Source organism: Neopsephotus bourkii, unplaced genomic scaffold, assembly GCF_033783945.1.
Source record: "Neopsephotus bourkii isolate Nb327-2 ecotype Australia unplaced genomic scaffold, CSIRO-AGI_Nbou_v1 NB_947, whole genome shotgun sequence".
Taxonomy (NCBI): Eukaryota; Metazoa; Chordata; class Aves; order Psittaciformes; family Psittacidae; genus Neopsephotus; species Neopsephotus bourkii.
In genome coordinates, this window is record NW_026901441.1 from 940,323 (window position 1) to 953,803 (window position 13,481).

Here is a 13,481-nt window from a genome sequence, read left to right on the forward strand (position 1 = left end):
CATTCACAGAATCATAGAGTGGTTTGGGTTGGAAGGGACCTTAAAGATCACCTAGTTCCAACCCCCCCTGCCATGGGCAGGAACACCTTTTACCAGAACCCTCCACTTTGTTTACTAGCATTTAAATTTTAAATTTGCAGGTATTTTAAAGTAACCTACAATTCTGTATTAAAAGTGTACATCAAAATCCATTGAAGTACAGGAGAATATCCATAAAATACTCTTTTTTCCTTCTTTTCTATTTCCTTCTATTTCCTTCTTTTCTATTTCCTTCTACCAAATCAGACAATGTAGTTGCTAGCAAACTTTTATCCTTCTTTAGCCATTACATCAACTTACTCTTTGCTTTTACACTGTTCTAGAGACACACAACTAGCTCAGCTGACAGCCTTGTACAATATTACTGAATTAGCATTTATAATTGTGAGACTCTGTCAAGACAGAAAGCATTACCTCTCTCTTGGAGGTTCACTTCTAGACCTTGACGAAACTTGCTTTTGGTCCACGCCCATAGCTGGCTGTGATACTTCTGCTCCTTTCCTGCGGTCAGACTGGACACTGGAAGAGGAGACTTCCTGTGATGAGGCAGCTGCTGTACTTAAGGGAGTCTGTGATCTTGACCGCTCTTGAAGTCTTGCTTTCTTCTCTCTCGGTGCATCCGAGCTTCCACCAGTTGCTGTATCACTGAGTGTTCCGTCCTGGCTGGGCGAAGGCTGTGGTCCACTTCCAAAAAACCACGCTCCAGATTTCGTTAGGATTTCTTGTTGCTTTCGACATAAATTGCATACCCACATAACCTAGTTGAAGACAACAAGAAGAGTCAGTGCAGCTACCCCCCAAGCCCTGAAATGCATGCTCACTATCACAGAGCAGGTATGATGTCTCGCTCTCCTCTTAACTGATGAGGTTGGTGCTCATGACAGAACCCAGAACATGCTTCTCCAAGCACTGACTGCACTGGCGAGAGCCAAGCATCCTACAGGCACATGCTATGCGAGTTTCTCCAAAATGTGCTGTCAATGGTTGTCAGTCCTACCTCTAGCAATCCCCCCTCAGCCCAGCCCTAGCTCTCTTCTGCGTAAATACTGACAACATGACCAATGCTTGTTGATGCAGTTGAGGGGGTGGGTTGGGTTTATTTTCACTGGTGTCTGTTGTCAGGACAAGTAAATGGGACTTATACCTCAGGTGGCAGAGACTGGGACTGGGCTGCGAGTCCCAGTCTCCCTGGACTGGGAGCCAACTCAGATTCCCAGCCCAGAGCTGGGAGTTAGAGGTTGCTAACTCCCAACCTCTGCTGTCACAGAAAACTCATATGGTATTTTTCTTTAATTATTGTTTCTCATATAACATAACTCAACATTATGCTGCAAATAAATTCAGCGTTTACTGTGCATGGCTTTAGCTACATCCACAACTACTTACCAGAGATGTAAGGTAAGACCTAAAGAAACCTACTAATAGAGAACTAAATGCACCAATGAAAAGAACTCAGAAGTACCGTATTATCAGCTACTTGGAAATTATCTTTTACCATCTGTTTGAGTTATAGCTGTAAATAATAAATCAAAATTAAACATGTCCCTGTCAATCACAGTGAAGCTGTGCAAGTGAATGACTCTTCCTAGGATTTTTTTTAATTCTTTTTTATATTCCAGATACACAGATAAACAAGAGCACACACAGTAAAGCGAGACTCTATGCTTCCAGTCTATATACGGTACAGGACAGCCTTGTGTACAGGAGTAAATTAGCAGGAAAAAATAAAGGTTAACCAGCATTCTAAAGTGACTATTAAAGAAAAAATTGAGACAAAGACAAAAGGAGTTTTGAGACAGAACAAAAAAGGCAAAATGTATTAAAGATATACAGGAGGCAGGAATTTTGCCAGAAATAGAAACAGAGGTGAAACAAAGCTGACAGCTAATAAGGGAAATGGTAAAGAATATCTTTCAGTTTAATAAAAGTTTAGTTAAAGAACGGGTAAAATTGTAAAGAGGGCAAGAAGGATGACAAAAGTTGGAATGGAAAATACGTTCAAATTGTTTCGTGAAACACAGGAATGATGCAACAGTCACAAAATTATAAAACACTTTAAATTAAAAGGAACCAAAAAAACCAGTCTCTTCAGGGAAGAAACTGCAAAAGGACAAAGCTCTGGTACCGAGCTCTCTCATTCTCTGGCTTGGGGTGAAAGTGCACGGCTTACACAGCATGATAAAAATTATAAGAATTTTAATATTTAACATAATTAAGTTAAAACGCTCAGAATACTTATCTGTTTAGGTCTGAAGACTATGTCAGAACTTCTAATACTGTTTTTCCACTGTTTGACCAAACCACACTAAGAAGGCATCCAATTCTTTTCTCTGTATCTGGACTGTACCTTTATCAAAAGGTAGCCATTATATTTCTATTTAAGAAGGATCATGAAATACCTACTAAAATTTTAATTTAAAAAAACCAAACAACCCAAAACTTAATCAAAAGCTACAGTTATTCCAACAGTGGCACAAACATGTATTATGATAAAAACAGATAACCCTCAGTAGGGTAATAGGAACAGCAACTTCAACAAAATAAATCCTACTCCTTTAGCAAGAAAAAAGCCTTGATTCCAAAATGTCTTATTTGCTTTATCTAGTCTACCTCACAAAACAGCAATTCAGGCTATCTGTTCCAATAGAATAGATTTTTGGTCTATCTACTGTCAGTATCACAGGTATTAAAAAAAACAGCGAGACTAAAAGGAAAAAAAAACCACATTTTTAAATGCCTTTATAGATGCTGATACAATTCTCAGCTCATTAGACTGCGGGACTGTGCCTGCAAGTGTCTGTGTATAAAATCTATGTCAATGCTACAAACCAAAGCCATTAATGAAAAATATGTCACTGCCTCTACTTTATCAGCTCATGGAGAAGGCTGAAAAAAGTGTTAATTACAAAAATAAATCAACTAGAGTTTGCTTAAAGGAAGGATAAGGAATACTAAAGTAAAATACAAATATTTTAATTGAATTATGTGTGTATGTATCTAGGCATGTTCAAATGTGCAAAAACGGCAACAGACTTCATTTACAATTTAATGTATTTGATAATTTAAAATATGTATAAAGTATGTAATAAATTTCAAGAAATTGCCATTAATTTACATAATCATCTTTGATATTATAATTGATTTTATGCAAAATATCCTGAGATCTAAACACACAGGAATAGCTAATTCACAAATAAACACAGAAAAATACAGAATACAGAAAGAAGGAATACTAAACATGTAAATACAAAACCATTTTCTTACAGCTGTCTTTAAACACTTCAGTTTGGACACAGTATATACCAACCACCACAGCTTACACATATGTATGAAATCTGCATTATACTCACATAGAAGCTACACTACCATCCCTGTTTAGGAATCTCTTCAGGATTTAACAAATGCCGTGTTTGCTTTGAGATATGTTCGGTCCAAACAGAAAAATGATAAAAGCTTTTCTTTAAAAGAAGAAAAAAAAAAGCAAACAAAAAAACCAACCAAAACTTGAGGTGACAGAAGAGTTTCACTGACAAAACTGTATACTGAAAAACAGTTTTAGAGAAATACATGAAGCAAGCAATTTAGCAGCATGCAGGAATTATATCCTGATTGAATACACTGGGATGAGGTCCAAACTAATCTAAACTAAAGCAGGTCTGTGTAATAACTTATCTTAACAATCCACAGATGTTAGGCAACCAAACAAATGCTCTGATGAAGTCATACAGCTCTCTAACGTGGCTTCTGGACCTCCACGCGGTGCATCAGTAAAATGAAGAGTGTTAGACAATTTTACCCTGGCCTGTCACTTCAAAACCAGTTTGTTTACCTTTTTTCTGGATGGTGAGCTTGGATGCAGTGTTACAGTAAGTCACTAAAGACATCCAGAGTTGGGGTTTTGTGGTTGGGTTTGTTTCTGTTTTATTGCATTCTTGCACAGGTCAATGCATATCTGCATGTGAAGCTATTAAAGAGAACCAGTAAAGGGGTGCTCCTCATTCCAAGGGTTCGTATGCATGGATCTCCAAAAATGTGCATTTTCATAGCATAGCAAAGGGTTCTGGGCTTTACTGCTATATAACGATAATAAAGTGGTGCATACAGGACTCGGCAGAGTTCCCACACAGGTTCACGTGGAAACTTCACAGGCTGCGTGAAAACATGCTAGAAGGACCCCATGCTTGCCTTCATGTGGAATACAGGGCATTCCATTCACAGAATAGAAAAATATTCCTCAAACTTACTCTTATGGGTACTTCTGAATGTGATCCACAATCAGTAGGAATAGTATTCCTGTACTAACACAACATGAAATTCCAACTTGAAAGAGCCCATAGCAAGTAATATATACAACTATACACATAGAGAAAAAGAACATTTTTAGTTACAAAAAATAAGAACACTTCTCCAGAATTATGTATTTCAAAACTACATTGTAGAAGGCTTTTTTTTTTCAAATTCAAATTTACAGACTCCCAAACATGCTCTGGGATGCCAACATCACATTAGGGAGACAAAAACTTTGCGTGAAACCAAATTTGTGTGAAACATATGAGGCTATACTCAGACTAAGTTCAGAGCAAGTTCCCCAAATCCTCCACCTGTAACAGATTCTGAGGAGTCTAAATAAGGACCACACTCCATGAGTTTGGAAACTGCAAACCCCCAGTTATGCTGACTCCCATGCATCCTGATTTGTACAGCAAATTGGGTAACAAGTCTGTTGATATAGCAGGTTATATTAAAGCTAGTTCCTTACTGAACCTTCATGCAATCTTACATATTTCCATTCTGAAGGATGTATACACAACATCTTTTCAGTTTATTGCTTTTTTTAGCGTTCCTTTAGCCACTTCTTCTATGCATGTCTAGAAGACACTAGCTATTTCAGACAGATCCAATTAGGCAGACCCTATTCGCTGCCTGAGGCATCATTAACTTCAGCAGGGCTGTGCACCACCCAGCAAGTCATCTCTTGAAAGCCAGAGGGAAGAAATGTTATCAATTTACCCCTACAAAACCATTCACAGAATTAAGTTAGACTACATATCACTTAATGTTTCTGTGATAATAAAAACATGCAGCAAACCATGAAATTAGTATACAGCATTGTATTTATCCCTTTTGCTATATCAAAATGAATCTGGTAATAAAACCCTAGCTAAAGTGTCAGGCCGGCGTCACTCCATTAAAATATAAATAAATGAAGATGAAAATCTACTTGAGTCCTTACATCAGTCCAAAATAAAAAACAACTTTACTTGTCTAATGACAACCTGCTTGGGAATATAAGCTTTCATTAAATGTATTTTTCAAAATTATATACACAGCTGAGTTCATCTAATGGCTCCTGGTCACCAAAAGCAAAGGTCTTCTCCCTACTTCCCTCCTTTCTTGCTCTTCTTTTTCCCTGTCAGGATTTGTCATCTCCCTTCTTTGTTCCCAGCTTCCCCATACTCCCTTGGATCCTCTTTCTTGACTGTCAGGTCCTCTCAGGAGCCACTTGCATTTGAAAACACAGCAGAAACTTATCTGTGTTTTTCTCATGGAGGGATATGATGAGTAGTGAAATCGTGTGGCCAGGAGCAGAGGCAAACAAAAGAAAGAGGATGTTTTTCCTATGGAAAGAGAATGCTTTCCTTTAAACTACGTCTTGCAATGACACCAGTATTAGTGTATTAAACTTGCCCAGGCATGTTTTTGAGCACTGAAGCCAAACAACATGATATAACCTGTATCTATGCTACAATTTCTGCTCTCCTTCAAAGAAAGGTGGCTGCATTCAAATTGCCTTCTGGAGATAAGCTTTGGAGTACCCCAACTCCCAAAACACCAGGAAAAGTGATGCTAGCAGGCAGAAGACCGAGAGCGTGCCAAGCAGCCTTCTGTCAATTTACTAGCATAGATACACTTAACACCTAGGAATAGTCCCGGATCAGGTTTAATTTGCTAGTAAAGAAGTAGCCTTGGAGACTAGGTTCTCCTTTTTCTTAAGTTTTGTTCTCCAGACTAAAGGGTTCAGGACAGTACAGTTCTCTACCATTATTCCCTCCAAGGAAGGAGAGGACCCCTTTGCCCACACCGATGCTCATCAGACGTATGGGACTCAGCCATTTCAAGACTGTGATACTGAAGCCATTTTAGCACTCTCTGTTCTTCCATATCTGTGCAGCGCAGATTTTCCTCATAACTTAGGTTTTCAGCTTGATATTTTTATCCCAGTTTGGCAAGAAAATGAGGTTTATGCTGACAGCTGATTGGTTTCTTCCCTCTTTTCTCCCCACACAATGACATTTTAACCCACTGGACAAAATGTAATAAAACTTTGCACAGCCATGGAAGTTTTTAAGGGTTTATATTCTAAAAAGTTTAATGAAATAGGCAGTTCTGCAAAAGCCCTATGAGTATTTCATGAGTGCAATCTTTTCCTGGCATCCTAGAATCGATGTAGCAATTCAACCACAAGACTTGTTCATGCGGAAAGAGGCCCCACTGCTCACAGAACTACATGTCACCCTCAAGTCTGCAGTGCCGTTTACATGTTTGAGTGAGAGCATCCAGGAGGGATGTCTAAAACCCTGCTTTATCAGAATTTTCTACTTACCCTAGAGAGCATGCTTCATGCTCTTTTCCTGCTTGCCTTTCATAGCTAACCAAAATGTTAACTTTTCAAATCAGATCCTACATGTACAAATAAGGATGAGAGTAAGACACTTACATTTTTGTGTCTACACAGAAGTGACTACAGGCATGGCAGGCATTTAAGTTTCCATCCAAACAGAATCCACTTACTTTCAAGCAGACACAACAAAATAAAATGAAAACCTGTGCCTAATGACAGGCTAGTGCCATTAGAGATGTCAGCACATCCCACCTGGCTGCCACTTGCCACTTAAGAGGGCACATCACATCTGCCAGACATACGCGTCTTATGTACTGTAGGGCATCAAAAATGGCATCAGATGCCTACTATTAGGCAACTGAACACACTGTTCACGCAAATCTCATTCATGGCCTAAGTTTCTAAACTGACAACTAACTACCAACAGGAAGATGTAGAAAAGATGCAGCAGAGCCAGCATGCAAGCAGTTAACATCAAAAGGATGCTTTATGCCAGTTATGTGGATAATGCTGCTAACAACAGCGTTACTAGTCATTTTAAGATAAAAATAAATCAAAAACCAACTCACTTTCTTCACATGCCCTGCTGCCAAAATCTCTCAGCTAGAGCTGCCAATCTCTCAGAAAGCTCCCAACAACTTCCACAAAAATTAAGCATTCTCTACAGTAATCCTGGATGTGATACATTCAGGCAACTAAAGTTATTGTATGAAATAATAAATCTAAACCAGCACAATGCCAAGTTCCAGTCACTATTGCAATATACTTCTCTGAGAGTATCTCTGGAGTTCAAGGAAGAAAACAAAACTGCCAATAGAGAAGTCATAGGCTTTGTCTAAAGATTCATACCAGCACACTTACAGAGTAACCTGAAATATTCTCCCCCTGCAAGGTTTTGGGGTTTTTTTTCCTAAATCTAACAAAAAAATAAATTAATTAGTACACACCACCGAAAATATGCTACAAAAATTGTATTGTCACAGTTCCAGTGGTGACCTTCTACAGCAGGACTATAGGTTGGACAACCTGTGAAACCTTGCACCTGAACGCCCTTGCAGCTCTGCGTTCTACAAACTTACAATTTTGAGGGAGACAGGAAACTATCATACCAAGAGAAAGGAAGGGTTAAAACTCAGAGAGACTTTATCCTGGCTTGTTAAAAATCAAAGAGACTCAAGAAATATTAATTATTTGGGCTGATTTGTCTAGGCTTGAAGATTTCTTTTTCGGAAGACAAGCAAATCCTTAAGAAAATTTGTGCAGCATCAGTACAGGCTGATTGATCCACAGGTCATCATGAGGACACTTAGACCACTCTTTCTGAAATGCAGTAATCCCAAACATTCCAAGGGTTTAACTAATTCACAGGCCCTGTATTTAAGCTTAGACCATTTAAAATCCATTTTCCATATCGTTACGCTCACTCTTACTTCACTCGTCCGCATTTTCCAGTTTCACTCTCAGTACTTTTATTTCAGCAGCAGTGGGAAATTTCTAGGCCCCTGCAACAATAACAACTTCAAAAATCTTTGCTTTGATCTCACTCTTTCCTCAGAGATAGTTTTGTTTTCAGCTTCATTTCTCTTGCCTGAATTTCCTTCCATTTCTTAATATATTTTGGATAATGTAGTAGCCATGATTTGCACATTTTCTGTCACATCAATCTCCATTTTTCACAGACCATTAAGCTACACTAAAAATCATCTCACAAATCTTTTTTGTGTATTCTTCTAACCTTCGTAAAATCAACAAGTTTTGTCTAAGTATTTGAGCATTTGCCTGTCTTGATGAGCCACAGAAGCATTAACTGTATTCCTCTTAATCACTTCATGGTTTCCATAGTTACAGCTACACATGGAAGATGGAAACAAGTTTTTTAAATGACAGAAGTCTAACAAAATGAAGTAAATGGCATGAAACAGCTGACAGCCAGGACCAATATAACATTGTAACTCCTGTTCAAAAAACAGAGAGCACTCACCAGGAGCTTTCCGCTCCACTTAACCGCTTACATATTTACAGACTGCAGCAAAAATATAGACATGCTCAGAACAAGACTGTCGTTAATAGTGCATGAGTGTGTACATCATCTCTGTGGGAGCTTATAACACATTTTATTTATTTATTTATATATTATTTATTATATATTTGTCTATATTGTTATTTCTATATTGTTATTTTCTATATTGCCATTTTTCTATACTGTTCTTGTATACAAATATTCTCTTTGTATGCAAATTGTATCAGAACAAATGTAGTACAGAAGAAAGAGGGCTTTTTTGGTATAGAATATAAAATAATTAACGGCAAAAGAAATCGGAAACATCTAGCTCTAGAGAAGTTGTAAAGAAGGTTAATCAAAACACAGTTAATTTCAGAGTCCAATTCTTGAAGTGAAAAAAAAAAAAGCTCATGGAATGAAAAGTGAGTAGGTCACCTGATGGGTCATACAAGGCATAATGAGCACGAACTAAGTTCTGATTTTGTATTATCAAACACACAGATATACACAAAATAAAAAAAGCATAATGAACTCTTCATTCTTGGAGACATTCAAAACCCAGTGTGACATGGCCATGGCCTTGGGCCTGCTCTGAGCAGGGATTTAGAGTAGAGTACCTCCAGAGGCCCCCTTCAAACCTCAACCATTCTGTATTCTGTATGGAATAAAGCACTGAGAAACTTAGGTATCTTGGATCTTAAGTTTACCTCTATCTAATGAAAGTGAAGTGACTGCGTGCCTGAAAACTGCCAATATGGGTTAGTGAGAACCGTTGTCTTATATTTATCATGTATATATATATGCATCTCCAGGTATTTCAGAGATTAAGTGTCTCTATCCCATGTTAAAATAAGGTGTTAACAGCTGATGGCATTCTCTCCAGATTAAAAAGACATTGTTTCCCTAAACCTGTATTTGGGGTTCCCAATCTGTGAAATGAATGTCACTGTTGAGTTACTCAGAGGAACGTATTGGCCTTAACAGCCACTATTGGATCACCAGCTCCATTCTGAGTACCTCCATCTGCAGGGACAATTCACGGGAAAGAACAATGGACACAGGAGATGAACAAAGCTTACGAAGACTTTGGATCCATAGGAAGAGGCAGTGGAGATAAGACTAACAGAGCACTGTGCAGACATGACGCAGAAATCCAGGGGCTGTGAGGAAGAGGAGGATCATTACTGACTATGTAAATAGGGATAGAAGGCAATAGATGATGGCTGACAGTTCAGGAGTATTTGTAGTGGGAGCTACCTGAATCAGTGACAATCAGTTTAGGACAAAGATTTTTATGGATGACACAACTACCTGCCCAAGGAACATAAGGGAGAGTATGCAGCACATTCAGATCTGCCATTTCAAACAAATTCATGAAAACAGTCTGTTTGAAAGAACAGAACGCATATTTTTGACATCTTTCAGGATAACCTCACTGGAGCGATCTCTGCTGTGCAGCTTGACAGAGGCCTTCTCTGACCACTTAGATCACCTTTCCATTTGCAGAGAATCGTGCTGGATGACTAGCAGCTCTGCTTACCCAGCATATCCCCCTGTTTCCCACTAACTCCTATACTGCGAAGTTCTGGCTTCTAAGTTTTGCTTAGAGCTCTCCCACCCCCAAGTCCACACAAAGCCTAGAATAAAACTGTCAGAGCCTTATCCACAACTAGATTTTGAAATTAAGCATCTAATTCCCAAGTGATTTGGTGATAGAGGGCATGGCACCAAGGGTACGCTTCCTCCCAGGCCTGGGCACCCCTGTGTGCACCCCTGAATTACCACCACTGTCAGGGACAGCCAGTGGTCTTCACACTATTCTGAGGCAGAGAGCAAAGATGTGCAATGGTTCCCAAATGATCTGTTACAGATACTTTTTTATAGCACATAGAGATATCATACTAAACAGAATCCTGATAAACCTGGAAACGTAAACTTAAATAAATTAATTCATGATGAAACCCTACCAATGTGAGCAAAATTTGTATTATTTAACTGTAAATCACCATGGTGGAAATACAGCTATACAGAACTTTTCATGCTTGGGGAATGTTAAGTATCATAGGGTGCCTACTTATAAATGAATATTTTGCAACAGCTAGTACTGCCCAGTAAGGGTTTTGACAAAGCACCAAGTAGGATTGTGCCCTACACGTTATACACATTCACGATTCACAGTGTCTCCCAGACTCAGTCTGTAGTGCTCTTCACACAATTAGCAATACTTAAGCTTGATGTCTTGTTATGCATGTAAATGTATGAAATGCTTATAATGACAGAAGACGCATTCTTCCCACTTTGATTTCATCACCGCAGCTTCTTAAATGTTTATAACAGCTATTTTCAAAACAAACATACTTTTTCTTTTTGCAACATTCTGCTTTACACAGATCAGCAATCTGACCTCCTCTTCTGGAAAAACTACCGGACTATCCTGGGAAACCACAACACACCGTGCAAGTTGGTTCAACATCTTATTTGCAGTTACTCCCTTACTGAAAGGATTACAAAGTTTTTTGGCTTTTGGGTTTTTTTTTACATTTCATCTTTGTTGATCCTACCTTCTGAGATGTCCATGGTCTTTTCTCTTAATTTTCCCACCTCTCGCTCCAGGTGCAGAGTCTGAGGCTAAGCTGGTTAAGTGCTATCTGTGCTACCAAGCTCGAGCACAAAGGTATCTCAGTAAATCTGGGACAGAAGATTTGAGGAAGGGGAAGAGAGAATATCAGTGTTCTACAACAAATCTGAGTGGATATCTAAGATTTAATTAAAAAGAAAAACATGGGGCAAACAATGTATTTTTGGTAAGGAAAAGTGCAGATTTTTAGGAAAGTAAAGACTATAGGGTGACTGAGAAAGGGGTAAACAACTGTGATTTTGAATATGGAAGATTTAAAAGATAAGGAAAAGGCAAAAGGGGCAGGAAAATGCAGTAGGAGTTTTGTGCCAGTGTAAGAATATTATACATTTTTATGACTGATCTCAACAGCGCACTGTTACAGCCATTCCACAGACCATACACAGTATCGATTTCATAAGTTCACTGTCCTGAATTTACAATACTACTGGCAGACCACACAGGGAAAGAGGAGAGTTTCAACAAGGTAAGAAGATGTATGGCAGTGCAGAACATTACAGTTGGGGAATTCATACAGCAATGATGTTTCATTATCCAATGAAGCTACTGTTATAAAAACAGGTTCAAAAACTGAGATCAGAACTTTGCTAGGTGATGAGACAATCATTCTGATCTTCTGCACTTACCTGTATATTCACAGATATCTAATGATGCTTTGCATTTCCTAAACAAACGAAAGGCATATAGTACAGTGATGACTTAGGGGTATGAGGGGAAGACTTAACAGCCAAGGATATCCTGCTTCTTTATGGTCAGAAATGGAGGGATGCATACTCCATGGTGAAACAAATATAAGGCTCCTGAGCCCTCAGTCCACATTTATAGATGGGTCAAGACTTTTTGTGCATACATGTAGTCTATTCAGCAGACACCAGCAATATTTTCAGTCAGGTAACAGATTATGGCCAGCTAGATCCCTCTTAAATGCTAGCTCCCCAGGCACTTGAACACTATATAGAGGAAAGAGAAATGTATCGGCAACTAAGAATTGAACTTCCTTGTTCCCTGATTGGTAAAAGGTAGACTTCCCATGGTGACAGCTTCCAGAGCTAGTGGGGTCCATCTACTGCTAAATTTGGCTCACCTTCCTTCATACAGATGTTTTTAATGTTCGGTATTCAGCTATATTCACAGTACCTGAACACTAAACACAACCTTGTAGGAATCAGGAATATTTCTGATCATGTGGTACATCTGGTAAACAAATAACTTTCAGATACATCAGCCTTTTGCTAAGTCCAAAAAGTCTGATGATCTTTTAAACTGAAGACCATTCTGACCAACTCTTCTGGTATCTTTCTGCTCACAGTACCGCTCCTCTCAGTTTTGATTCATTGTAATGATTCCATCTTTGAACTCCCATTCTTTTAAATTCGGATTATGTAATATAGCCACCAGAATCATCCCAAAGAAACAAATCAACTTGGGTTATTTAAGCTCAAAAGAGACATAAAAGACAATCAGACAACTCCACCCTTATCCATAGCCATGATGTTTTATGAAATATTTTCTAGAAGATTTTGTTACAGTAATACCTGTTGTTTCTAGAATGTGAGTTTAATCATTAATATGCATTTCTTTCCCTTTCATAATCAATTTTAAATCCATACTGAAATCAGGTCAGTAGACTACGTATTAAAAAAAAAGGTTAGCACTATTTTAGTCTGGTTGTCTCTAAGTTTTAGATGATTATACTAAAACCAGCGGTTTATCCCAGCTTAAATACGACTGATTTACTCGAGGTCAGACTCTTCTGCCCTGTTGTCTTTACTTTCTCTTAACCACTTCAGCTATTCATTGTCTCTAGATAAAAGAAGACAGGGTAAGAGGGAAGATTTACAGGATGATGTGGCCAAGAAGAAAGAATGTCTAAGAGGACATGGACAAAGAGGTAGAGAGGTTCAAAGCATGGTGAATGGAATAATTAAAGAGGCAAGAACAAGTGGAAGATAAAGTTTCAGACAGAGGCAATAGGAAGATTATAGGTCAAAATCAGGAATTAAGAGGAAGCAAGTGTACTGGAAAGAGCAAGAAAATTGGGTTCTCATCTTGTCATGTATCAAAGGTGATATATCATTATCATATACCATTTGGAACTGATGATGTACAGACAAAACTTACTTTAGAGGAAACTACTTCTTTTCCTCATTTTTTTTTCCTCTTCAGAAAAGAAGGCATCT

General features: G+C 38.4%; 1 protein-coding gene across 23 annotated transcripts in view; it reads right to left on the reverse strand.

Moving 5' to 3' along the window:
* The window catches only part of RIMS1 (regulating synaptic membrane exocytosis 1), a 298,538-nt gene that overhangs the window by 159,403 nt on the left and 125,654 nt on the right, over positions 1-13,481 (reverse strand). For 20 of the 23 annotated variants that reach the window (XM_061358529.1, XM_061358527.1, XM_061358526.1 and 17 more), the window contains one exon: positions 454-797. In XM_061358529.1, coding sequence (XP_061214513.1) covers positions 454-797 — 344 coding nt within the window. Of the gene's footprint in view, positions 1-453; positions 798-4,283; positions 4,361-13,481 lie in introns of those variants that run through there. The other 3 variants (XM_061358553.1, XM_061358555.1, XM_061358539.1) reach the window with 2 other exon arrangements.